We start from the raw sequence: 26,782 nt of genomic DNA, 5'->3' as shown, positions 1-26,782 counted from the left end.
ACAAAAAAAATGACGAGAAGGAAGAGCTTTACCCCTTTATAGTGAAGAAAAATACAGATCCACAATCCCAAGAGCCCTGGGTTTCACATCCATTTCAGCAGCTTGTGACGATGTTACCAGCACCCAGGCAGGGCTGGATCCTCCCTCTCCCATTCCATACATTCCCCCCAAAGCTGCTCCAGTCTTCTCTTAAAAGCTGCCTTTGGTGTGTTTGGTGAGAAGAAAGGGTAGACAAGCAAGAAGGTCAGATTCAGGACCCTGTTCTAGACGGGTTGGCATCCCACACAGGTGACCACAGCCTGAGGTAAGCTGGGGCCGGTGAAAAAGTAAGGCCACAGGACTAACTCAGGTTTCAGTGGGTGGGTCATGTGGAATTTGAAAATGCATATTCCTATCATAATATTTATATGTAGAAAATTTTTTAACTCTACGTAATGCAAACTACAAAAAAAACTCAACCTAAATTCCTTGGTTAGTAGAGAATCCAAAAGAAGGGCTCTACCTAGTGCAACTTCTGACACTTAACTGGGAAGGCATACTCATCCCCAGCCTGGAGTAGGGGTGAGAATACCCAGTTCTCCAGGGCCCTGAGTGTGAAAGTTTAGTTTGCCAAAAGAGATCATGGGCTTGAAAAGTTTGGGGGACTCCACTCCGTGCCATTGGTCAGGGCTCGGACACATGAGTTTGCAGATGTGTCCTGAAAACACGAACAAACTTGCCTGATTCCTACAAGGAATGTCCTTTCCCTTCTCTAGCTGTTTGTGCTGCCAACTTTATTAATAGTCATAGTTAGAAAGGGAATTTTATACATGGACTGCGTCATAATCTCTTTTGCTAAATAAGCATGTAGTATAAATCCTTTGCGAATTATAAATCTGTATCGTCTCTTTCTTGGAGATTGTAAAAGAGACTAGCCCTCATCTCTCCTGGGTGGGTGCTTAGACATGGAACTGAGCCATCAGGCAATCCTTCCTTCATTCCCTTTCATTCAGCCAGTATTGATTGAGTACTTCCTATGAGTTGGTCAAAATGGGTACTCATGCAGAGAGGAAGAAACAGACTTTAAATAAGTAAACACAGACAAATATAAAAGTACACATTATGAAAACTTCTCTGAAAGAATCAGGTGATTTCTAGTTTAAAAACTCTTTGACCTGGAGGAATCACATTTGGGTCCCGTTGAATGTGTGGAGACAGTTTTCTTCTTCTGATCTTTGAGGCTGATCCATTTCCTGGCTCAGAGACCAAACCCCCTTCTCCTCTGGTTCAGACGGCTCATCTGCTCATCACAGCACCTGAGACAGCGCGGACCCAGCAGTCCAGACGCTGAAGAGTAATGCTTAAAGCATAAATGCCGGGACTTCCCTGGTGGCACAGTGGTTAAGAGGCCGCCTGCCAATGCACGGGACAAGGGTTCGATCCCTGGTCCAGGAAGATCCCACATGCCAAGGAGCAACTAAGCCCGTGCGCCACAACTACTGGGCCTGCATGCCACAACTACTGAAGCCCGCGCACCTAGAACCTGTGCTCCGTAACAAGAGAAGCCACCACAATGAGAAGTCTGCACACAGCAACGAAGAGTAGCCCCCGCTCACAACTAGAGAAAAGCCCATGCACAGCAGCGAAGACCCAATGCAAAAAAAAAAAAAAAGAAAAGTGTAAATGCCAGGTAGGGGGGAATGGTGGAAGATGCTGTCAAACCTCAGTAAGTGTTTTTCTAACATAGAATGTATTTATATATATGATGAAAAATGAGAAAGACTGGACATGGGTTTCTTTTAAATGACCAGGTAAGACTCTCTCAGAGGTGGAAATTGCCAAACTTCTCACTGGTTTGCTGTTTTGACTTTCCAGGGTACCCAGAAAATATGCCTTCCCTACAGCCCCACAAAAACGCTCTCTGTGAAGTCCATCTTAAGGTGAGTACAAATGAGCAGAAACCCAACACCTGGCACCCATAAATGGGTTTTTTCCTGTGATCATTCTGATGTCAGCTTGCTATTTCCTTGGGCCTTGGCATTATACTCAACATTTTGCTAAGCCCTCAACATGCATTACCTCACTGAATCTTCACAGCAGCCCTATAGGACAGATAGTGTTATTATCCCCATTTTATGGATGAGGAAATAGAGGCCCAGAAGGACAAAGCCAAGATCACACTGCTTGCGTATAGTAGGACTGAGGCGCAAGTCCAGGTCTGGCTGCTTCCGAGCTTTGCTCTCAAGCGTTTGTGTTCTGCATGCGTCACCTGCTTCTTTTTTCCGGCACTCATGCAAATATTTTGGTTTCGTAAAGAAAATCAAGAAATTTTTTTCCTTTCATTTTTCTGGTTTGAAATAGAACTCAGATGTCAGCAAATGCTACTCTGAGAAGAACGTGCTTATTCTTCACCAAGAGAAAGTTAAATGAATGGAAGGAACCGCTCGCTGCTCGGTGCTCAGCTGCCTCTCGTGCCCCCATCTTTCCACCTCCCTCTCATCTCTCCCCCATGTCGGGTGGCAGCCCCCCCTCGGGAATGCCACCACGCAGGTCGGCCTGTTGCTCTGTCACCAGCTAAGATGTTACATCATAGTAACAGTAGCTTCTGTTAGTCAGGTGCTGTGCTAAATGCTTGACAAGCATTCTCTTGGGGAATCTTTAAATCAGCTCCATAAAGTAGATCTATTACCACCACCACTCCACATAGGAGGAATCGGAGCCTCAGAGAGGTGAAGAGATTTGACAAAGGTCTCACAGCTGGTAAACCACAGAGCTGGGAATTAAACCTGGGTTCGTGTGATGCCAGGGCTTGGGCTGTCAACCACTAATGCCATCCTGTGTGAATCTGAGACCTTATCCTGGTGGCCTGGTGATTTAGTCTTTATTTATCTGCAACTAGGTGGTGGCAGGAGGTGGTGTTTTTGATGTTCCCACCCACGGCTCGTACTTGCCAGAATGTCCGTTAGAGTGACAAACCTGACTGACAGTTAGGCATTGCAATTGGCTGATGAAAGGGTCCTGAGATTAAGAAGTAAAACATTTCATATCTCACGTTCAAGCTTGACTTCGTCTTCAGATTGCAGACCTTCTCCCCTCTGCTCTAGGCCCCCTGATCTTTCTCCTGGCCAGTCTGAAGCCCAAGCTAAGAGGGCATCAGTGCAGAGGTTAACCTTTTTCTTGAGCACAGAAGTATCTTGCTGCTTCTAAACCTTAACTTGCTTTGAGAGCAATAGTTTGAATTATATTGGCTTAAATTTCTGTGACTCCTTTTTTCTTCTTCTTCTAAAATGAAGTTTCTCCAGCTCCTTTCTTCTGTATATTTAAAGACCAGGGATTTCACTGAGTTGTAATTTCATTTAATTGTCTGAGTAGGCCTTCACTTTTCAGTCCTCCACTCATAGCCAGAGCAAGCTGCAGCAAGAGAGTATTTTTAAAGTTGCGAAGATTAAAACTTCTACAGTTGCTGCCAATAGAAGAAAAAAAAAAAATATATATATATATATATATTTTTTTTTTTTTTGCGGTACACGGGCCTCTCACTGTTGTGGCCTCTCCCGTTGCGGAGCACAGGCTCCGGACGCGCAGGCTCAGCGGCCATGGCTCACAGGCCCAGCCGCTCTGCGGCATGTGGGATCTTCCCAGACCGGGGCATGAACCCGTGTCCCCTGCATCAGCAGGCGGACTCTCAACCACTGCGTCACCAGGGAAGCCCAGAAGAAAATATTTTATCTCTGTTTGTTACAATCATGAACTTGGAAACTTTAAAGGAAATTAAAATATAAATACTATGGAGTCAGATAAGCCTGAGTTCACATCATGGCTCCACTACTTCACAGCGTTGTTATCCTGGACTATTTCTTTAACTTCTGAGCCTCAATTTACTCATCCTTAAAATGGGGATAAAATAGTACTTGCCTCATAGAGATTAAATGAGATAATCCATGTAAAGCATTTAGCAGGGTGCCTGGCATATAGTAAATACTTTGTAAATATTAGCTATTATTTTTACCTTTCATTTACAAATATGAGGATTCTTGCTGAAAGGGGCCTTAGACATCGTCTAGTCCAATTTCCTTGTTTTACCTCTAGAGGAACTTAGCTCAAGGAAATTCACGTTGCTTGTCCAAAGCAAAACGTAAAAGAACAATCCTGCTAAGGACAGCCTTTTGCCCTAAGTGGGAGAGGAATTGCCAAAGGAAGAAAGACACGTCAGGTCATCTTAATTACATTTCATTTTATCCTTAATTGCTATGTAAATGTCAGTGAATCACTTTTTTAGTAAATAAAAGTAAGAATCATGGAGATTAGTCAAGGTTGCCTGAAACAGATGCTCTCAATTCCCCCCTCCCTCTCTTACTCTGTGAGTGTGCCTAGGGTACAGCCACTGCGGTCGGTTACTCGCGTATGTTCCTTCACTGATCACTCCTTGTTGGTCTGTACCTCCTGTGGCCCTTCAGGGAGTCCAGCTATGATTTTCCAGGAGGTAATACTTAGCTTTCCTGAAGACCTGGGAGTGGCTCCACATTACTTAAGTTCCCTCCACACTGCAGCTCACTCTGTCCATTCTATTTCAGTGCCATGAATCTGGACAAATTCGAGAAAGGCCCCAGGGAAATTTTTCATCCTGAGATACAAAAGGTAACAGAGAATTTTGTGCTTCATAATTGTATAAATTTGATCACAGTGTTAGAACTGACAAATCATCAGTGATTCTTCGCCTAGGATCCCAACCAGAATCACCAGTGGTTCTCATCATGGAGAACCTCCCACCCGACATTCTGATGCAGTCAGTCTAAGATAGAGGCTGGGAGACTGTCATTTTCAGAAATTCAGAGGATAGAAGATGTCCAGAAAGCTGTTCTAGGACTTACTATTAAGGGAAAGCAGTCCGCCTTGGGAGAAAAAAAAGTTAGAGTCATAAACTAGGTAACAGTCCCTCAGAAAAATGTCAGCCAAACTTTTGTCTTGCAGTTGCAATCAATTTGGCTTTGAAATCATCCCCTTGAAACATAAACACAGCCATCACTAATGGCGTGACAGTTGTGTGTTAGAGCTGAGCTTCGAGGAGTTGGCCTGCCAGGTGGGGTGACACAGGAAGAGGCTAGAGAGGCAGGTTGGGCTCTATCTAGGAGACAGCAGGGAGCCAGTAGAATCTTTAAGCAAAGGAGCATAATGCTTAAATGTGCTTTTTAGGGAAATAATTCAGGCAGTGTGAGAAGGATGGATGGAAGCGTGAGCGATCTTTGTGTGCATACCTTCACGATACAGTTAGCTTTTATAATAAGTTACTGGCTCTCAACTTAGCTTACCAGAATGTATAGAATTGTGAATTCCCATGTCTTTTGTTCTAATTTAATTTTTAAAATAGTATTTGTACCCTGACTCAACCCCAGAGGGAACTGAGGCAAAAATGGATGTGTTAGGTTAAACTTTAAGCAACTTTAAGCCATAATGTGCTTAATAGTAGTTCCTTATAGCCACCTTAAAAACAAATTAGAATTATAAGTTCAGTACCAGTGTGCCCTTATTACTTAATTTGTACCAGTTATCATACTCAATCCTTTCCTTCTTAGAGCCTGGACCCCCAGACACTGGGGCCAAAACCCACGAGCCTTTTGGATGCTTCCTTCTGCATCTTGCTGCTGATCAGATCCCGTCTGCCCAGAGAGGTTACCCCTGCCTGGCCATCCTTATCTGCTTTGTCTCTCCCACAAAATGAGACAGGACAAGAAAACGAGATACAGCAACCTTCTGCCTATTTATATCATCACTCTATGCCTGTTTTTCACCAAACAAAAGACACTTTCACACTCTCTCTTCCATTCATGAGCTTTCCCTCCATCCTCTGTGGGTGTGAGCATCCAAATGTGTGTGTGTGTGTGTGTGTGTGTGTGCAACTTACCAGCAGTAGTTCCCCTGCTGTCATCAGGTGTCTGTAGATTTCCCTTAGGAAGGCTTGAGCAACAGGCTTCCGGTGCAGGGAAAAGAGTTCTTACAAATCACTGGATCCAAAAGGTAAACAGAAAATAAACCAACTGCACTCTAAAGAAGGCATCTTTCCACCAAAAGTGGGAAGGTGGCTGATGCTGTTTTAAAATATTATTTGTCTGTTTCTGCTGCCCTTCTGTGTGACATTTTTCTTGGGCGAAATCTTCCCAGAAGCGGCATATGATCATCTGGCTTTAAGTGGTTAGAGAAACCTGGGCATCTGTGTGTTTCTTCCCATCGCTATGCATCATCTTTGTTTCCCGATAGTTGTGGTATAATATGCCTTTCCTATATGACCAGGTATTGTATAAAAATCTGTAGAGCTAAATTTGAATATTTTAAGCACTTCGAAGGGGAGAAAAGTGGTGTCAATGTCAGTAGACTGAAGCTTGGCTTTCACAGAAAGTCAACATAAAATGACCACCGTTCAGCATGGACATAACTTTTCGAACTTCATTTGACAGGACTTGCTGGTTCTTGAAGAACAAGAGGTAAGTAGTCTCGTGAGACTCCTGGTCCTGCCGCTCCGCCTCCATATTTGTAAACGAGCTTCCCCTTCACCAGGAACACAGCCCTTTCTCCCAGGCACACCTCTCTGTGGATTTGCACAGAGAGAATCTCTTATCACTGAAAGACTCCACTGACATGTTTTCTTGGGTGTATTTCAGAATTTTCTATACAGCTAGCCGTAAAGATAGAAAAACAGTCAAGCTGCTTAAATCTGCTTGGAAATATTCGAATGTTAACCTCATGATCAGGGTAAGGAATTAGGTTTTTGTTTTCATTCAGTTAAAGCTAGTGTACTTTATTAGCACACTCGACTTACAGAATGCCATATTATTTGCATGTTTCCATTTCCTGTTGTCCCACTTTTAAAAAAAAAATATGTTGGGTTTTCCAAGTCCGTAACTAACAGAGAAATATCCGAAATATTCTCAATAGACAGTTGAGTAGATCAGTGGAGTGTGTGTACACTGTGCCTCTCGGTAAATGGCAGTATCATCCGTCCAGTTGCTCAGGCCAAACTTGGAAACATCCTTGACACCTCTCCTTCTGTCACACCCCCCATCTAATCCATGAGCACATTCCATGGACATGACTCAATGCCTCCACCACCACCGCTCGAACCCCTCGACACCAGCCCCACCGTCTCCTGCCTGGACTCTGCAGCTCTCCAGCTCTTCTCCCTGCTTCCTCTCTTGCCCTCTCTTCTAGTTTTCACAGAGTATCCAAACATGCCAGGCCCGGTCCTCCCTACGAGGGCCTGCGTGATATGGCTGGTGCCACCTCTCCATCCTCTGCTCTGCACTAAGCACGCTGACTTCCTTCTTCTTCCACCTCCTCAGGAAGCCTGCTCTTCCCACCGCAGGGATGCTCCTCCCAGGTGTCTCACGGGTCACACCCTCACTTGATTAGCATCTCTGCTCAGCAAGGCCTTCCCTGGTCGCCTGTTTAAGACAGCACACCCTGTCTGTCACCCACCGCCCTTCTCACTGCTTTGTTTATCTTCTTAACACATGGATTTCATTTGTTCCGTTTTTATCTGTTGCCCCCATTAGAATGTAAGCACCATGAGAGCAGGGACTTATTCAATTTTGTTCACTGCTGTATCTTCAGAGCCTAGAACTGTGCAGATAGAGGACACAGAGTAAATATTTGTTGGTTGAATAAGTGAATTATGTATTGATTGAATGAATTATGAAATACTATGATGCCATTAAAAAGAATGAGGTAGACCTCTATTTACTGGCATGGAAACATTTCCACGACATAGTATTTACTGACAAAAAAGCAATTCACAGGGCAGTTGTTTTTATAAACACAGATTTCTATGTGTATTCATTCATTCACTCCTCTCCTCCATTCATTGATTCAACAAATGTTTACTGAACTCTGACTGTGGGTGAACCGTGTACTACTTGAGGCATTGGGGATACATTGCTGAACAAGACAAGGTCCCTTCTTCATGGAGTTTACAATCTGGTGGGCTAAGACCAACTAAGCAAGTAAATAAGCAAACATAAACACGGTACTGTTGACAGCCCCAATAGCTGTGGGGAAAGTAAACAAGGTAGGTGATGTGGGGTCAGGAGTAGGTTTTATACATTAACCAAACAGGGAGGGTTTCTCTGAGGCAACGGCATCTCAGCTGATTCCTGAACATGGTGATGTAAATGCAAGGAAGGAAGCTGAGAGGTTTCACCGCTGACAGTTGGCAGGAGTTGCTTTGGGCAGGTTCATGGAAGTGTAAGGTGGAAGGAGGCTGAGAGGTTTCACCGCCGACTGTTGGCAGGAGTTGCTTTGGGCAGGTTCATGGAAGTGTAAGGTGGGATGAGGCAGAGAGCAGGCAGAAGGAGACATCTACATTTTAATCTACATATTAACCATGTACGAATCATGCTTTTTGCTAAAGAATCCATGAACTCCACATGTAGTTTGTAAAAGGCAAGAAATAAAAGTCATACACATTTCTGACAAACATTTGAAAAATACAGAAATGCACAAAAGGCATAAAGAAAATATCACCTACAATCATGGAGAAAACTAGTATTGGTATAGTATCACATTTTGATATATGTTTGTTATATTTTATATAAAATTAGGATTATACTATATATAGTTTTTATGTCTCAAAATTACTCACTAATTCACAAATATTTATTGAACACCCAAGAGTGCATGCACCTGCCCGTTGTGACAAACAGTACAGAAATTTATCAATGGAAAACATGAAAGCTCCCCCACTTCGCCACTCCGCCCTCCCTTGAAGAACCACTGTTTGCTCTTTGGTGTATATCCTCTCACACTTTTCTTTGGATCTCCCAAATTTTGAAAAAGGAGTAGCTGATCTCTTTATTTCTCAATTTTATTTCCTTACTAAGGGGGTATTTGCTAGAAGCAACAAGAGCACTCATGACAGTGTACCTGAAGAGGTGTGAGCAGTGGTCAGCCTCCTTCAGAGCTTCTCTGAGAGCTGTGTGGCCAGTGCACTCTTCTTTAATCCTGCCAGCTTCTTGACTTCATCTCAATTCCACCCAATTATAGTGATAATCAGCTGCAAAGATGGGCAGGGAAAAAATTAGTAAACAATACTAGTGATGTTTCTGAAAGGTTAGCTATTTGGTAAAGTGTTGTTTGGTGTCCTGAAACCCAAGTTTTATTTGTCCACTGTGTAGAGAGCGCCCCCTGCCCCCGCCAGGAGAGAACGTGGCATCCCAAGTAAACACACGTGGAGAGGGTGACAGATGTGTAGGAACATGTGAATCACAGAAATATGGGGACATTGCCTAAATAAGAGTAACAAGGAACCGGGGGTGTCCAGTTTTGAATCAGGACATCATTTCTTGATTCCAAAAGATTCTTCTGGAATCAATGGGACGTTAGTCTCCCCCTTATACTTCACTTTCTTCAGAAGAAATATAATTCCTAGCATACTATTAATTCCCAAGAATGTGACTATACGTTGGTTATAATCATGTTGAGTTTTGTCTCAGGAAATTTAGAACTTAAAAATTTAAAGTCCCATACAAGTAGGCATTACAAATATGACCTTATCTCTATGGTGAGTGTCTGAGCAGGACTGAAGTTCTGAGAAAACCAGTTCCCACAGATTCCCTCCGCCAGTCACCTCCCTCCAGGGGCCCAGGTAGGGTCTTGGGACTTTGAGTACTCCCTCCCATCCCCCAAGTAGCAGCCAGCCTCATGAAGCACTGATGATGTTAGGTTCAACACTTCGTTAAAATATGGCCCGTGGTGGTCAGGTAGGCCCTCCTCAAATAGCCCCTCCTAAAAACTATCTCCTCAAAAAATATAATGCATCTGTTCAGCGATGCCTTGATTTCTGGAGATAGGAGAAAAGTCTGTTATTCATTGACATCATTTGGGAAGCCCGGGAAACAAAATTACCAAAATGAGACCCCGTAAGGAATTTCAAGTACTTATCAAGGCCTTGCAACACCAGTCTTTCTGGAGCCTCACCCTGAAGTGTGTGAGTACTCTCAGCAAGGGTACTGATGCCAGTCACAGAGCTGCCCCAACAAAGCTTTTGAAAGCTTCAGCCAGTGATCAGGCAGCAGTGGGTCCTCTTTCTGCTTGTAACTCTTAGCTTCGCTCAACTCAAAACCATCCTGAGAAGACTCTCCCACTGCGTTGGAAAGAGCACTGGATCAAAAGTCAGGAGACCCGACTTCCGGCCCCAGTCCTGCCATCCACTTAGTACCAGCCTTGGGCAAGTCTCGTCTTCCCTGGGCTTCAGTTGTCCTGTCTGTAAAATGAAAGCTATGGATTCAGTGGACCATAGGGTCCCTTCTGGTTCTAACAGGCTGTTAGTTCATGGCTCATGGCTCATGGCTCCGGTCACTGACCCAGTCTTTCTGCCCTTGGCTTGCTAGCTGTCAGCTCAGCTGGACCTGATCCTGAGCCTCCTGACCGTCTGCTGGTTGGTTCCTCTAGTCCTGTCGTTCTCAAAGTGGGGTCCCTGGGCCGGCAGCATCAACGTTACCTGCGGACTTATCAGAAACACAAATTCTTGGACCCTACCCCAGACATGTGGAACTGGAGACCCTGGGAATGGGGCCAGCAATCTTTATTTTAACAAGCCTTCCAGGTGATGCTGATGCCTGGTCAAGTTTGAGAACCACTGCTTTAGTCTCTGCACTGTTATTCTAAGAGGGTCATCTGTCGGACCCCAAACTACTGTAGGTGCTTGTTAAGGGACCTCTGAGAATGGAAGCGGTGCCAGAGTCTTAGAGACATGTGATTGCTATCACATTCCCAAAGGAGAGAAAGAAGAGCTACAAAAAAGCATAGAACCCTGAAGTGGACAGAAATCCGTGACAAAATCCTAAGAAGTTTACCAAAAATGAGTTTGTGATGAAGAGGTGATCATCTGGAAGCAGCTTGTGAAAAATAAGTTGTATCTGACCACTTGTGTTTCTTTTCTCATTTATGACGCACACAATTATGCCATGAATATTTATTAACCCTCTCCAGTATACCCAGCACAGTGGCGGGTTCTGGAGATTCCACGGAAAGTAAGATGTGTACCTTCCCTCCTTCACAGGACTTAAGTTCTAGTGGTAGAAATGGACAAATATGCAAGCTCAATAAAAAGAATTACAGAGTGTGAATAGTGCTATTAAGAAAATAAATAAGCTGCCGTGAATAACAATGCAGGGAGTGTGTTGGGAGATCAGGGAAGGCCTCTCTGGAAATTGACGTTTGAGCTGAGACCTGCATGGTGGGCAAGAGCTTCTGTAGAAGGAGCTGTGGAGGAGCCCCGGGTGGAGGGAGCAGCCTGGGAGCCGCCTCCCTCTTCCTCACTCCGTAGAGGAAACCACCAGGTAGAGAATTACTACTACTGATGGGTATGCATCTGTCCCTCAGGTATATCGGGGGCAGAAGAATGTTTAGAAGTTCAGCCGTAGACCTTTGGATTTTCAGTCTTAATTCTCCCAGATCCAGCTGTCCTGAATTCAGGCATTCTGCCTTGATCCCCGCCCCTCTGACCCACTGGCAATGTTTTAATCACCTTTGTTCTTTGACCCTTAACTGACCACCGAGAATTCCCCCATCAAACAGCCTTGCAAGGGTTGATTCTTTTCCAACCTCAGATTTTTTAAAATTATGAAATACTTCAGGCACACAAAAATGTATAGACAACAATATAATGAAGACCTATAACCCTATTACCCAATTTAAGAAAAAAAATATATTAAAAATACAGTTGAGCTCCCTGATCCCATTCCTCTCTCTTCCCTGTGGAAGCTGTTATCTTGCATTTGGTATTTATCATTCCCACAGAGTCTGATTTTAACCCAGCATTTAAAGTTGAGGATAGTAGACTGAACATTTGTACTAACTACTCCTTGATTGCCTTTTTCTCCCCACATCTGTTTTATGATTTCTTGAGATTAAATAGCTTTAGGAATTGGGGCAACTGAGCTTTTAGAATACGTTGCCTACAGTTTCCATTTCTATTTCTAAAAGAGTCCACGAGATATCAGCCTCAGATTGTTGTGTTAAATTTTGAATTACACTGAGCTCTCCAGGTTCCAGACTGCTGCTGCTGGGCTGATCAGAGGATGGTGCCAGTCCTGTGAGTTCCTGTGGGCTATTTATTTTGAGCACTGTTTTGCTGCAGAATGGACCTGGCATCCTGCAGATGCTATTAGTAATGAAATTTCAAATGAACTCACAGAAGAGCACAGCTTCCTCTGTAAGCTATAAAAATCAAGGAATGATTGTTGTTAATATTGGTCAAAATTGAGATGGAGGGGAGGAAGTAATCCACCAAGTAGTCGTTCCGGTCACTGTAGTGTTCCTGCATAACGACTGGCACATCTCATGACTGTGTACGCTTTGATGAGAAAATTAAATTCAGCACCTTTTGTTGTCTCCTTGTAAGGGCTCTGTGAATTTCAAGTTTGGGGTTCTTTTTGCCAAAGATGGGCAGCTCACAGACGATGACATGTTCAGCAATGGTGAGTGTCTCCTTTCTTCTAACAGACACCCCGCCCCGCCTCATTGCAATTTAGATGATCCCAGCTGAACTTGCCTGTTGCATTGGAGTTTTTTTGTTTGTTTGTTTGGGGTTTTTTTGCGGTATGTGGGCCTCTCACTGTTGTTGCGTCTCCCGTTGTGGAGCACAGGCTCCGGACGTGCAGGCTCGCGGGCCCAGCCGCTCCGCGGCATATGGGATCTTCCCGGACCGGGGCAGGAACCCATGTCCCCTGCATCGGCAGGCGGACTCTCAACCACTGTGCCACCAGGGAAGCCCTGGAGTTTTTAATGCAAAGAAACAGCCAGTAGTTTTATGAAGTTGAAGGGTAAATTTTCAGGGTAAATTTTATAGGAAAGAAGTTGCCCAGTTTCCTTCATCTGGCAAATATTTATTGGTCACCAAATTACTGGCACCAGGGATACAGTCTAACTGGAAAATTACATGGGGATTTGAAGAATTTCATTCTACATAATCTCAGGAGCAAAGAGGCGACTTTTCTCGGGGATTTTTATGCTTTATGCTTGAGAGAATTATAAAATGGTCCTATTTCCTGTTATTTCACACTTTTCATATTAAAGACCTGTTTCTTATCAATGGGAGCAGTAATGATTTTAAAATTTTCAATACTAGACCCTTGTGACCCCAGTCTGGCAGCGCTCAGGTTGGTTAGTCTAATTCTGTGGTTTTCCTTTCCTCGGATTCTGGGAACCGTGACCCTCCTGTACAGTCTCCGAGAAGAGGGAAGCACGATTTCTCATGCTGTTCGCCTGCTGCACATGTCGGTGGAGCCTAGTTAATTTTCAAGTGATTTCACTGCATAGTTAGAAAACGGGGACTTGTGGGCACTGTACTTTCTTCACATTTGACCTCTTCTTACAGAAATCGGAAGTGACGCTTTTCAGAAATTTTTAAATCTCCTGGGTGACACAATCACTCTCAAGGGCTGGACAGGCTACCGTGGAGGTCTGGACACCAAAAGTAAGGTTGCCTCCTGATCCCTTCTGCTGTAATTTGTATAACTTTTGTTAGTCAGCCTCATCTGAATTTGAATTTATACCCAAGGTGGGGTACGCTATCTTATAACTGTACAGCATTTCTAGTTTTTTTCCTATACTTTTACTTCTGCCGTTTTATTTGCTCTTCACGGCCAGTCCTTGATGTAAGCCAGGCAGGTGATGTGAGGCTCATTTGGCCTAAATTTGGTAGGCTTCACATCAGGTACCCTGACCCTCTGGGGGCCCCATCTCGCCCACATTGGAGTCATGTCACAGATTCTGAATACGGAAAGGTTAGGCGATTTGTGAGAGCTGCCCTGTGAGTAACTTAACTGGCAGAGGCAGGGGTGAAGGATTCCGTCCCAGTTGTCAGGCCTCAGCTCCCCCCCACCCCTGCCCGCCTGACAAGCTCTGTGCGCCTGTGGTGCCTCCTGGAGAACCTGCAAGTCCGTCATCCTCACTGCCCTTTCCCAGTGTAATCTGACAGACATCCTAGGAGTTAGACACTGTTTTCGTCCCCATTTTCAAATTAAGAAACTGAGGTTCAGAGAAGGCAAGGTAACATGTCAAAAGGAACATAGCTAATGAGAACTCGAATCCAAGTCTAACTCCAAAGCGCATGCTCTGAATCACTATACAATGCTGCCAGGGATATAGTTCCTTTTGTTTTATGGACATGATAGCTGTTTGTATGTCATCTTGTGTTCATTTTGTCCTGAACACCAGCAGTACTAGAAGGCAAGGAATTGTAACGTACTCTCCTTTTGAGCCCAGACTTCTCATGATCTCCTCTGCTCCAAGGCAAGGCATGAATCAGACAGCAAGCGAGCTTAGAGGGGGCTGAAGAGGTCCCCCCTTGTGGGCAGGAGCCTTGCATCAGTTGGAGGGGGATCCATACTGTTGCTTCCACTCAGGTGGATAATCATAGGACCTTTGGGATGTACTAACTGTGCTGTGTTCCTCTAGCCTGCAAATAAAGACTATTTCCTATGGCCTCAGAATTCTCTGTGCTCACTAAATGTATATTGTATTTTACAGATGACACCACAGGGATTCATTCTGTTTATACCATCTACCAAGGGCATGAGATCATGTTTCATGTTTCCACCATGTTGCCATATTCCAAAGAGAACAAACAGCAGGTACGTGTGAACATGCAAACCATTCAATTGTCAGTGACCTCAGTGTGGAGAAAGCATAGCTATGACTTCATAGAATTAGAGACTATGGATGTTAATACATGAGCTGAACTTCAGGCACCAATTTTGGGGATGTTGTTACGGTCTGTTTATTTGAACTTTCAACAAGCCGTAGGAAGAACTACCGTCACTGATCAGGAAATAAAGGATCAGAGGCTTTGGTGCATGTACACGTCTCTGTGGACGTGTGTGTGTGTGTGTACCTTTGTGTGAGTGTGGTTTTCTACACTTCTGAGGGACTATCTTGCATATACGTGGCCTTTTCTCTGTGACTTCTGTCTATGTGCCTTGTGTCTTGTCAGAATGAGATTTTTCCAAGATGCAACACTATGTTTCCTGAGGAATGGTTGCAAGTGTTTCTTCAGGTTAGTGCAGGAGGTTAACACTGAGCATCCACATGGCCTGTGCCCTGTCGGGGAAAAAACTACCTGAGAACACTCCTCACCCACCCCAGGGATTAGCCGTTTCCAGGAGAAAACTTGCCAGTTTGATGAAATCTAGATGTAACAATGATACATGCTGCTGGTTTTTGAAGGATTTGGGGGGTTCCATTTACCTTTTTATTAGATTCTTGTCCCTTTTTTTACACACTGAAGGCATCTGTATAAGTAAATATCACAAACATGAATGGACAGTTGTTCAGCAAAGATTTGTGAAAAATACGAACCTAGAGAGGGTATGTGATGGGCTAAAAGGGCTTTTTTCTGAACACTTATAATCCATATTTCAGTAAGACTTCGGTGAGGGGGAAAGACACAATGCAGATCATTGGTCTAAAACATGGCGGTGTTGTTTTTAGACATAGCGGTGCTTTGGGGACATGGTGGGGGGTGAGGGGAGGTCAGGAAGAGCTCGTTCTGTCTGGTGGTTTGGGGCCTGGAATAAGGAGCTGGTGAGTTCTCTTATAGGCAGTGGAGACCCATTGGAGGTTTTAAGCTTGTTCTGATTTTAGAAGGCTATCTGGTAAAGGACAGGCGGAAGCAGGAAGTGCCTCAGCCCAGGAAACCTGCTTAAGTGGCTGAGTTACTTTCTGCAAGGCGTCTTCCCTCGTGTGGTTGAGGTGACCTGTGTTAGTGCTACCAGGCTGTCTTTACCTCTTAGGAGCTGAAGCTCTTAGGATCTTGGGATCACGTGGAGAAGAGAGACCAAGCTGGCCTTCCCAATCGTCATGAATTGTGTTGACCTCTTACATCTCAACAATAATAGCGAAAAACTTCCACTGAAGTATTTTACAATCCTCCTCCTCCCCCAACTCCGTCCGACATTTTCAGCCCTATACATTCACCAACATTGCCCATGTCCTGTGACAGATAAGGGCATTAGCCAGAGACAGGAGGAAGCAATGTGACAGTTCAACCTTCACCCAACCCAAGTCTTTAATCTTTTTTTTTTTTTAATTTAATTTGTTTTTGGCTGCGTTGGGTCTTTGTTGCCGTGCACGGGCTTTCTCTAGTTGCGGCAAGCCGGGGCTACTCTTCGTTGCGGTGCGCGGGCTTCTGGTTGCGGTGGCTTCTCTTGTTGCGGAACACAGGCTCTAGGCGCACGGGCTTCAGTAGATGTGGCATGCTGGCTCAGTAGTTGTGGCTCGCAAGCTCTAGAGCGCAGGCTCAGTAGTTGTGGCGCACGGGCTTTGTTGCTCCGCGGTGTGTGGGACCTTCCCGGGCCAGGGCTCGAACCCGTGTCCCCTGCACTGGCAGGCAGATTCTTAAGCATTGCACCACCAGAGACGTCCTAAGTCATTAATCTTATCTTTTTGAGGGGGCTGTTAGCATATTAAGACATAACGCGCTTACCAGGAGAACTGAAATATTCCCAGATGGACTCTGGTGTGCTCAACATCCTGGCCAGCTCCATGGGTAGTGCTAGGGTCCTCCACTTGCCCAGCACCAGTAGATTTGAAGAAAATCACAAGTAGAAAACTTGTCTCTATTACCAGGAAGATAAAGCAGGTGGGAAGAGTCAAAGAAATGCACAGTGACAGTGAACCTTGTTGGTGCCTGATTGTGGGAGAGCAGAGAAGGACCGCTAACTGCAAGCCTCCTTCTGAACCTGTCATGGTTTCTTGGGGGCCTAGGGTAGTGGTCAGAAGTCAGAGGCCAACGTGGCTCATAAAATTTTGGTGGCTTTTTGACCTCCTAGCATCTAGAATGCTAGCGGAACAGTCCAAGCCACGTTCCCAAATCTGATGTAAAGAAACAAGCTTTCACAAAGATTTTGTAGGTTCTGGTATTACAGTTCACTCCTTCATCTCTCTCCTCCATCACCAGACCAAACCACAATGGGGGCAGGGGAGGGGGTGTCGTTATTTGGCTCTCTGAGACTCATCTTCTCCCTAACGTCCCGTGATGTCTGCACCCCTAACGTCCAGTCTCCCAGCATCCCAGACCCCGACTGCAGCACTAGGACCAGGTGAAAGCACGGATCTGGGCCAAGCCCTAGCTCTGCCACGAGCCAGCTCTGTGGTCTTGGACACCCCGTGTGTGCCGCCAGCCCCAGAGCTCGGTTCTCGGCTCCCTTCTCTTTCTACACTCATTCGTCCCTTTATGATCTCATCCAGTCTTATGGTTCTGAATAGCTTTTATATGCCGCTGACACTCAAACTTACAGCTCCAACCAGCCCTCGCGGGAACTCCAGACCAGATACGCAGCGTTCTCGACACCTCCCCTGGGCTCGACATCTCACACCTAGTCTTTCCAAAGCTGAACTCCGACTCTCCTCCAGACCTGTTCCTCCTGCAGTCTTTCTTATCTCTGTTGATGGCTCTTCTGTTCTTCCAGTTTCTGGGGCAAAATGACTCTGGGGTCATTCTTGACCCCTCTCTGTCTCATCCCATTTTCAATTTATCAGGAAATCCTGTTGGCTCGACCTTCAGATGACACCCAAACTCTCCTCACCCTTCTATTACCATACAGCTCTGAGCCCCATCACCTCTTGTTGGATTATTGCAGTAGCTTCCTCTCTGGCCTCCCTGCTTTTACCCTGGTGCCCTGATAGACTGTTTCTCAGTCCTCCAGCCAGAGGGATCCTTTAAAATGCACATCAGTCTCTTCCCAAACAGTGGCTCCTGCTTCACTCAGAGTCAAAGCCAGATCCTTAGAGTGGCCCGCAAGGCCCTGTGTGACCTCTGTTCCTTCTCTGGTCCCATCGCCCACTACTCTTCTTATTTCCTCCCTCCCAGTCATATTGGCTTCCTTTCCTGTTCCCCAGAGTCACCAGATACTGTCCCATGTCATGGTCTTTGCGTTGCCCTTCTTTCTGCCTAGAACTCTCCTAGAACTCTCTCCTACCAGGTATACTCTGGCTGACTCACTCACCACCCTCAGATCTACCCAAATATCAGCTGTTAAACTGAACCCCTGGCTGAATTTAAAGCTGCAACCCACCCTCCCCCAGTGCCCCCAGGCCCCTGCGTGGCTCGCTTTCCTCCACTGCACGTATTACTGCCTAACGTTATGTGTATTATTTAGTACACTTGTTTGTTATATTTACTATGTAATTTCTGTGCCCCCTGCTAGAGTGTACACCCCATGAGGGCAGGGAGATTTGTCTGCTTTGTTCCTGGCATATACTAGGAGCTCAATAATTACTTTTAAAAAATATATAGGGCTTCCCTGGTGGCGCAGTGGTTGAGAGTCCGCCTGCCGATGCAGGGGACACGGGTTCGTGCCCCGGTCTGGGAGGATCCCACATGCCGCGGAGCAGCTGGGCCCGTGAGCCATGGCCACTGAGCCTGCGCATCCGGAGCCTGTGCTCCGCAACAGGAGAGGCCACAACAGTGAGAGGCCCGCGTACCGCAAAAAAATATATATATATACATATATATATATATATATACATATATATATATATGTATATATATATATATATATAAAAGCCATGGAAGCAACCTAAATGCCCATCGACAGACTAATGGATAAAGACGATGTGGTACATATATTCAATGGAATATTACTCAGCCATAAAAAGGAATGAAATTGGATCATTTGTAGAGATGTGGATGGACCTAGAGACTGTCATACAGAGTGAAGTAAGTCAGAAAGAGAAAAACAAATATTGTATATTAATGCATATATGTGGAATCTAGAAAAATGGTACAGATGAACCAGTTTGCAAGGCAAAAATAGAGACACAGATGTAGAAAACAAACGTACGGACACCAAGGGGAGAAAGCAGGGAAGGGGGGGCGGTGGTGGGATGAATTGCGAGATTGGGATTGACATATATACACTAATATGTATAAAATAGATAACTAATGAGAACCTGTTGTATAAAAATAAATTAATTAATCTCAAAATAATAATAATAAAAAATATATATAAAAGCTTTATTGAGATATTATTCATATACCATACAATTTGCCCACTTCAGTATGTTCACAAGGTTATTCAACTATCACCAAGATCAATTCTAGAATATTTTATTACCCCAAAGAGAAACCCCTCTCCTCTTAGCCATCACTCCCCACTCCACCACTGCCCAGTCTCTGGTAACTACCAATCTGCTTTCTCTCTTGATTTGCTTATTCTGGACACTTCATATAAATGAAATCGCATAATATGTGGTCTTTTGTAACTAGTTTCTTGCACTTAGCATGTTTTCAAGTTTCATCCATGCTGTAGCCTGTATCTGTATCTCATCTCTTTTTATTGCTGAATGATTTCCCATTTTTTAGATACCTACCACATTTTGTTTATCCACTCATCAGTTGATACATCAAAAATTACTTATTTTTATTTTAACATAAAATTTACAATTTTAACCGCTTTTAAGTGTACAGTTCAGTGGCATTAATTACATTAAGCACAGTGTTGTGCAGTCATCACCACCGTCCATCTCCAGAACTTTATCATCTTCCCAAACTGAAACTGTATACCCATTAATCAATAAATCTGCATTTCTCCCTCCCCCAGCCCCTGGCAACCACCATTCTCCTCTCTGTCTTTATGAATTTAACCATTCTAGGAATCTCATATAAATGGAATCAAACAACATTTCCCTTTGTGTCTGGCTTATTTCACTGAGCACAATGTCCTCAAGGCTCATCCATGTTGTACCATGTGTCAGAATTTCCTTCCTTTTTAAGGTTGAATAATATTCCATTGTATGTTTATACCACATTTTCTTTATCCATTCATCCACTGGTGGATGTTTGGGTTATTTCCACCTTTTGGCTATTATGAATACTGCCACTAAGAATATTGGTGTACAAATATTTGTTTGAGTCCCTGCTTTCAATTTTTGAAGTATATACCCAGAAGTGGAATTGCTGGATCATATGGTAATTCTATGTTTAATTTTTTGAAGAACCACCATAACATTTTCCACAGCAGTGGCTATATTTTACTTTCCCACCAGCAATGCATAAGTTCCAATTTTTCCACATTTGTAACAACTCTTGTTATTTGGGTTATTTTCTTTTTTTTTAATAGCTATCCTAATGGGTGTGAAGTGGTATCTAATTGTGCTTTTGATTTGCACTTCCCTAATAATTAATATATTGAGCATCTTTTTGTATGTTTATTATCCATCTGTATATCTTCTTTAAAGAATTGTGTATTCAAGTACTGTGCCTATTTTTTAATCACATTATTTGTTTTTTTGTTGTTGAGTTGTAGGAGCTCTTTATATATGTTATTGGATATATGATTTGCAAATATTTCTCCCACTCTTTGGGCTGCCTTTTCACTTTGTTGATAGCATCCTTTAGTGTACAAAAGTTTTAAATTTTGATGTAGTCAAATTTGTGTATTTTTTTCTTTCATTGGCTGTGCTTTTTGTGTCATATCCAAGAAACAATTGCCAAAAATCTTTTTGAACTGAATTGAATTGAAATTATTAGAACATCTCTAAACCTTACTTTCCTTATTTGCAAAATGTGAATAATATCTAATATGAATCAGATAGGGATCCTGTTCTCGGGAGCTTACTGTATAGAATAGGGGACACACAAGGGATCCATGGAGTACAGTGAATCATCCTGTTTGGCCAATTAGGCAAAGGTGTTGGACAGGGGTTGGCAAACTATGGCCCATGGGCCAGATCCAGCGTACTGCTTGTTTTGTTAAATAAAGTGTTACTGGACACAGCTATGCCCGCTGATTTATGTATTGTCTAGAGCTGCTTTTGTGTCACGACAGCAGAGCTACATGGTTGTAAAGAGACAGTACGATCTGCAAACCCAAAAATATTTACTGTCTGGGCCTGTACAGAAAAGATTCACTGACCACAGGTCTAGGAGATCGTTTTGGAAAGGTCAGCTGGGGTCAGATTAGGTGGGGCCATTGTTCTCGCCAAGTATATGCTTCAGAACTAGCGAAGGCATTTATTTATGTTTTTAAATATACATGTTTGAGCCCCATCCCTAGGGAATTCTGATGCAATGCCTCTAGTCTGGGGGCCTTGAATGCCAGACTAAGGAGATGAAGCAGGAGTGAAGGTGAACCCAATCAGAGCAGTAAAGTGGGAGAGAACAGAGGCAAGGAGGCTCCTGAGGGAGGGTAGTCAAGAGGAAATGCAGGCCTAAGTTGGGAGAGGAGGGGAGGAGATGGCTAGGGAAGCCGGGAGATGGGCTGGTGAAATTTGGTAGGCAAGGAGTCAAAGATACTGAAGCTCTGGGCTCTGCGAGCGTTGGGGTTTGTCGTGCCGAGTTAGTGCTTTAACTCTGTGAATGTACCGTGTATGAGCAAACTTCTCAAGGGATGTGTTGTATGTTTGCATCCAGGTAGAAAGGAAGCGCCACATTGGAAATGACATCGTCACCATCGTGTTCCAGGAAGGGGAGGAACCTTCTCCTGCCTTCAAGCCTTCCATGATCCGCTCCCACTTTACACGTATCCTGAGCCTGTGTGAACCCTCCCATTAGCAAGCTGTTGGTCAGCCTCACTGGACTTAAAATGACCCTCAAACCAAATGTTACGGTTGACTGGCATGTTGTGGTTGTTTTGCATTGCTAGATTCTTAGACCCACTGTGTTGTATTTTTCCCTCTTCTCTCTCCATCCGTTGCAGTAATGGATGGACGCATTCTCAGAGAATTCTTGACTTTGGAACTATCTTCCCTTTCCTCAGGTAGTCTATGAAATGAGGGAAACTTCCTACCACCCATTGATAATAAAGGAATTAGAAGAATTATAGTTAGTGAATCCTCTGAGAAATTTGCTTTAGGTATAAAAACTTGCAAGTTAAGATAAAAAGCCAAAATAATGTGTCTTTGTTGATTCTAAGCCCTAGCTGCTACATTACCATCTCTTGACATTTGAGATATGATAGAATTAATCCTATTTTTATTTGCTTTCCCTCTGCTTCCTCTCATCCCTCTTTAGCTCATATTGCTGCCAAAGCCCTGCTGAAGTTCTCGGTAATGTCCAAGTTCAGCTCAGTCACACAGGCCTGGCACATGAATATGGTCAGCCCAACACATCCCCAGCCTTGGCCCTGTTGTCCTGGGCCGCTGGCCGTGACAGTGAGACCCAGCGGTAGTGCCTACAGGTTATACCTAATAAGTAAAAGGCAACTAATAGGCGTTTTCAGAAAAAAATTCTGGTTTAGTTGTTCGTGTTCCTTGGAAACTCCAGTGAAAATGTTGGGAGACAGAACCGTGGTGACTCATTGCATCTGCAAGTAGATTGCTCTGCATCCTTTGACTTGTTCACTGTAGCCTCACAAAATTGCCATGAGGACAGGGAAGAAAACAGATATGCATGTACACATTAATAATAAGTGATATCTTGCTCTGTTCACTGATGTAGGACTAATATTTCCCTCTTCCTGCAGCGGGTCTTCTTGTAGAACAGAAAGAAAACTTCTCCAGGAGGGGGAGGGAAGTGATCAGAGTGATGGAGAGCTCATCATTATTTTTAGAATTTCCTTTTGTTATGAGTTTTAGATTTGAGGCTTGGCATATTTGTTTCTGGAAAGGGACAAGCTGATAATTAATGCAAATTCTTTCCACTAAGTCTGGGAGTGGAAACGCTTTGAGAGACTGAGGATGGTTTTTAGCCCTAGCTAAGGAAAGCCGGGGCTGGGAGATGGTGGGGGAGGAGGAGGAATGGGAGAAGGAAAGGAAAGCTGGTGGAGGTGGTACTATTTCAGACTCAACTCGCCCGACACAAGCAAAGTAGATTCTACTGAGAGGCTGCCACCAGCTGCACTGGTTTGTTTTGGTTTGTTTTGTCTACCAAAGCCAGAAGGAGAGAGAAGGAAGGTGTACAGTGGAAACATTTACATTTCTTTTCTTTTCAAAATGTGTGAGATGAAATATATGACTAATTTCATTTTGGGATCTTGTTTATACTTTCAGGCGAGGGAACTGATCTTTTTGCTTTGTTGTAGTTGCTTAATAGTGTTATTTATATTGCTTTTCTGACGGATTTGGAGAAGTAGCCCTTTCCTGAAAGGATGAGCACGCAGAGCTTGAACCTGTGTCTTCCTGGGCTGTCTCTTTAACAGAAGTCAAGGTTCCATCTCAGCCTATGGGTGACAGGAGCCCTGACCCCAGGAGCAGGTCCAGGATGATTCTGCACACAGGGTTTGCAAAGCACAAGCCGTTGACTGTGTGAGTTGGGGTCGTTGATTAATTTCCTTAACCATCACCACAGATATTTTTGCCTTAGTGAGGTATGATCAGCAAAAGGACAATTACAGGTTGGTAACAACTTTATCTCGATTGCTTGTTCTAATTCTCATGTTTACATGTTAATTTGGCATTCATTTTAAGATTTTTTTTTTTTTTTTTGGTCACGCCGGGTCTTAGTTGCAGCAAGTGGGCTCCTTAGTTGTGGCTCGCCAGCTCCTTAGTCGTGGCATGTGAACTCTCAGTTGCAGCATGCATGTGAGATCTACTTCCCTGATCAGGGATCGAACCCAGGCCCCCTGCATTGAGAGCTTGGAGTCTTAACCACTGCGCCACCAGGAAAGTCCTGAGACTCTTGATATACATATTTTTTGATTGATTTGAAAGCCACCGTGTCTTCAGGAAAAGCTTGTTTCATATAGTGTTGCTCCATGCAGTAGACCCAAGGGTCAGGGTCAGGAATGTTACTGTGCTCCACAGAGGGCACAAGTGTGATATGTTTGATCTTGACCAGAGTACCCTCCTCCCTAGGCTACATTCTTGCCCGTTTATCCTTCTCAAAAATTAATCCCGTTCTCAAAAATTAATCTGTTAAAAGGTATCGTGATGTTGTGAAAAGAGCATGAACTTTGAGCCAAATAGATCTGGGTTAGAATCCCAGCTCTGTCACTTATTAGCTTTGAGGCTTTGAAAAAAAAAATGTTTATCTTCTTGGAGCCTCAAGCCTCGTCTGTAGAGTGAAGGTAATGATTCTACCTGGACAGGTTAGTGAGAATCAGCTGATGCTATGTCTTAAAATACCAAGTATGCTGCCTGGTGTGCAGTGGGTGCACAGTGGTGGTCTTTGCTGTTGTTCCTGGGGTGCCTGACCTTGCCTGCGGCTTGGTGGGTTGGACCACGAAGGATCCAGTAAGACTTGGTCTTTGCCCTAAAGCACATAGGATTGCTGCATGGTGGCCAAGGCTCTGGCAGCCCAGAGAAGGCCCTCCTCCTATGGAAGGAGTATTCCTAACAAATCACATAGGCAACTGAACAAATTTAAGATCCAAATATCAGTGATCTTTGAAGGAAAACCAAGTAATTCTGCAATGTTCTCTACACAGGCTGAAAATATTTTCAGAGGAAAGCGTACCACTCTTTGGCCCACCCTTGCCCTCCCCACCAGTGTTTACAGACCACCAGGAATTCAGGGACTTTTTGCTAGTGAAATGTAAGTTTCTATTTTGAAATGTTTTTGCAATTGTTCTACATCAGAATACATTTCTTCCAATTCTCCCAGGATGCTGTAAAGAAGACATCATTGTTTAAGCATTGATGGCATTCCACGTTCTGTTAATCCTTCACGAGAAGCATATTTAGTTTTCTGACAGTGTTGTGAAGGTCTCTCCTGGGTTCTCATCTATACCTACCATCCTACCCACCAAATAGCTAATATTTATTCAGTTTGATATGCCTAGCTCTGTGCTCTTTTATACATATTATATGACTTATATTCTTACAACAACCCTATAAGGAAATATGGTTATATCCATTTTACAAGCTAGAAAATTGAGACCCCAAGAATCTAAATAATTTGCTTAAAAATGCACAGATAACAGCACAGCTGGGATTCAAACCCATAACTATCTTTTTTTTTTTTTTTTTTTTTTTTTTTTGCGGTACGCAGGCCTCTCACTGTTGTGGCCTCTCTCGTTGAGGAGCACAGGCTCCGGATGCGCAGGCTCAGCGGCCATGGCTCACGGGCCTAGCCGCTCCGTGGCATGTAGGATCTTCCCGGACCGGGGCACGAACCCGTGTCCCCTGCATCGGCAGGTGGACTCTCAACCACTGCGCCACCAGGGAAGCCCCACATAATTATCTTGACCTCAAGCCCCTAACCGTACTGTACACTTTCTATTATGTGCTCTTCCACTTTATTGACTCTCAGTGTCTGTTGTCCACTAAACCACCGGCTTTTTCTTCCAGAAGAAACTTTCATTGAGCTAAGAATCCCAGTACTCTGCTTAGGCAATTGTTATTTTTTCTAACAAAATGCAGCAAATATATATTTAATCCCATTGAATGGCATCCTGGTGGTTTGGCCCATGGGTTGGATGAGTGTGTGGATGGGTGGGCAGGTGGATGGATAGATGAGTGGGATGGTTGGATGGATGGGTGGGTGGGTGGACTTGTGGATGAGGGCACGTTGGGTGTGTGCTAGGTCTTCAAGTAATTAGACGTACCCTCTGCTCAGGAAGCTTGTAATCCAACAAGAAGGGTAAGATAGACATACCTATGGACTATGGGTTTGTACAGAGAAATTTAGAGAGTTTTTAAGCATTCTTCCATGAAAGAAGAGTTATACCAGTATTAGGAAAGTGGGTCGGTGGCATTTACTGTGAGGAGTTTCCTTGAGAAGGGCATTCTTCAATAGCCTGTTAATATTTGTAACTCCCTTTATAACTTGATTTATTTTAGTAATTAATGGTGAAAAAGCCACTCTGGAAACCCCAACGTTTGCCCAGAAACGTCGACGAACTCTGGATATGTTGATTCGATCTTTATACCAGGATTTGATGCCAGATTTGCATAAGGTAACCCTGGGTCCATGGTGTTCTTTCCTTCTCACGGGGTCTGAGTTGAGAACACAAGTCCTAGCGATGAGTCCTGGTTAGAAAAGCATAGAGTCGCCTGATCCTGCTGTCAACACTGGACTGTGGCCTCCAGGGGCTCATGTTCTCTCATGGTTGTCACAGGAAGAAGGGATGTTGAATGTCCATATACAGGAGCATGATTTTCATAAAGCCAAGGCCTGTGGAAGTCGAGATGCAGGCTGAGGGCGTGAATGTCAGTCAGCAATCCTTGGAGCATTTGAGAGTACTTTTGGGGTATCTGTCTTTGGGGGTACTGCTCAGCATTACCCGTGCCATGGAGCTGATAGACAGGCAAAGTGGGGATTTTGGGGGAGAGACTGGGGGCTCTATAAGGTTTTCTGGAGATTTACTGGCGAACCCCATATTCAGGCACTGAAATAAGCATGTACATTTACTGAAAATCCACTCTGTGCCAGATACTTCCTAGGCTGAAGGTGTATCCACACTGATGGGACCCAGTACCTCCCTGAGGAACCCAACGCCTCGAGGGGCACCCATGCTTTTTGGAGGCCTCTAGACTCAGTGCGAGATCGCCACATGTCAGAGTGGCTAACGAGTGTTAATGCAAAATGAAATCATCGTTGTTTAGAAGCATTTCCCAAATTTAACAAGGAAGCGCAGAACAAGGGGGGAGACTTCCCTAGAATCGGTACAGCTACAAACTCCAGCAAAAGGAGTTGCTACTGACGTGTGAACATAAATGCAGTGTCCGGTCTCAGGTGGCCTCCCGGAGAGATGAAGAACATCAAAACGAGCTGGTGCTCGTGCAGTCCTTTCCCTTCAACACAGTGACCACCACCATCTTATAGGTGCCCTTGACTTCTGGCTGGCCAATACACCCTAACTACTCACAGGGACTGGTCCAGACCACCCCCAGGGCCCTACAGAGCCAGCCATAGTTGGCAATCTGTCCA

General features: G+C 44.3%; 1 protein-coding gene across 1 annotated transcript in view; it reads left to right on the top strand.

The window, feature by feature from the left end:
* GARNL3 (GTPase activating Rap/RanGAP domain like 3) overlaps positions 1 to 26,782 on the top strand; it is a 154,277-nt gene that overhangs the window by 92,083 nt on the left and 35,412 nt on the right. Inside the window, exons 7-16 of the mRNA XM_081237472.1 lie at positions 1,855 to 1,919; positions 4,554 to 4,617; positions 6,432 to 6,458; positions 12,374 to 12,449; positions 13,349 to 13,447; positions 14,503 to 14,606; positions 21,386 to 21,494; positions 23,261 to 23,306; positions 24,339 to 24,445; positions 25,693 to 25,808. Of these exons, the coding sequence (XP_081093598.1) occupies positions 1,855 to 1,919; positions 4,554 to 4,617; positions 6,432 to 6,458; positions 12,374 to 12,449; positions 13,349 to 13,447; positions 14,503 to 14,606; positions 21,386 to 21,494; positions 23,261 to 23,306; positions 24,339 to 24,445; positions 25,693 to 25,808 (813 nt within the window). The remainder of the gene's footprint in view (positions 1 to 1,854; positions 1,920 to 4,553; positions 4,618 to 6,431; positions 6,459 to 12,373; positions 12,450 to 13,348; positions 13,448 to 14,502; positions 14,607 to 21,385; positions 21,495 to 23,260; positions 23,307 to 24,338; positions 24,446 to 25,692; positions 25,809 to 26,782) is intronic.

The sequence above is a fragment of the Mesoplodon bidens genome (assembly GCF_964165515.1).
Source record: "Mesoplodon bidens genome assembly, chromosome: 6".
NCBI classification, from domain to species: domain Eukaryota; kingdom Metazoa; phylum Chordata; class Mammalia; order Artiodactyla; family Ziphiidae; genus Mesoplodon; species Mesoplodon bidens.
This window is presented reverse-complemented; position numbering and strand designations above follow the sequence as displayed.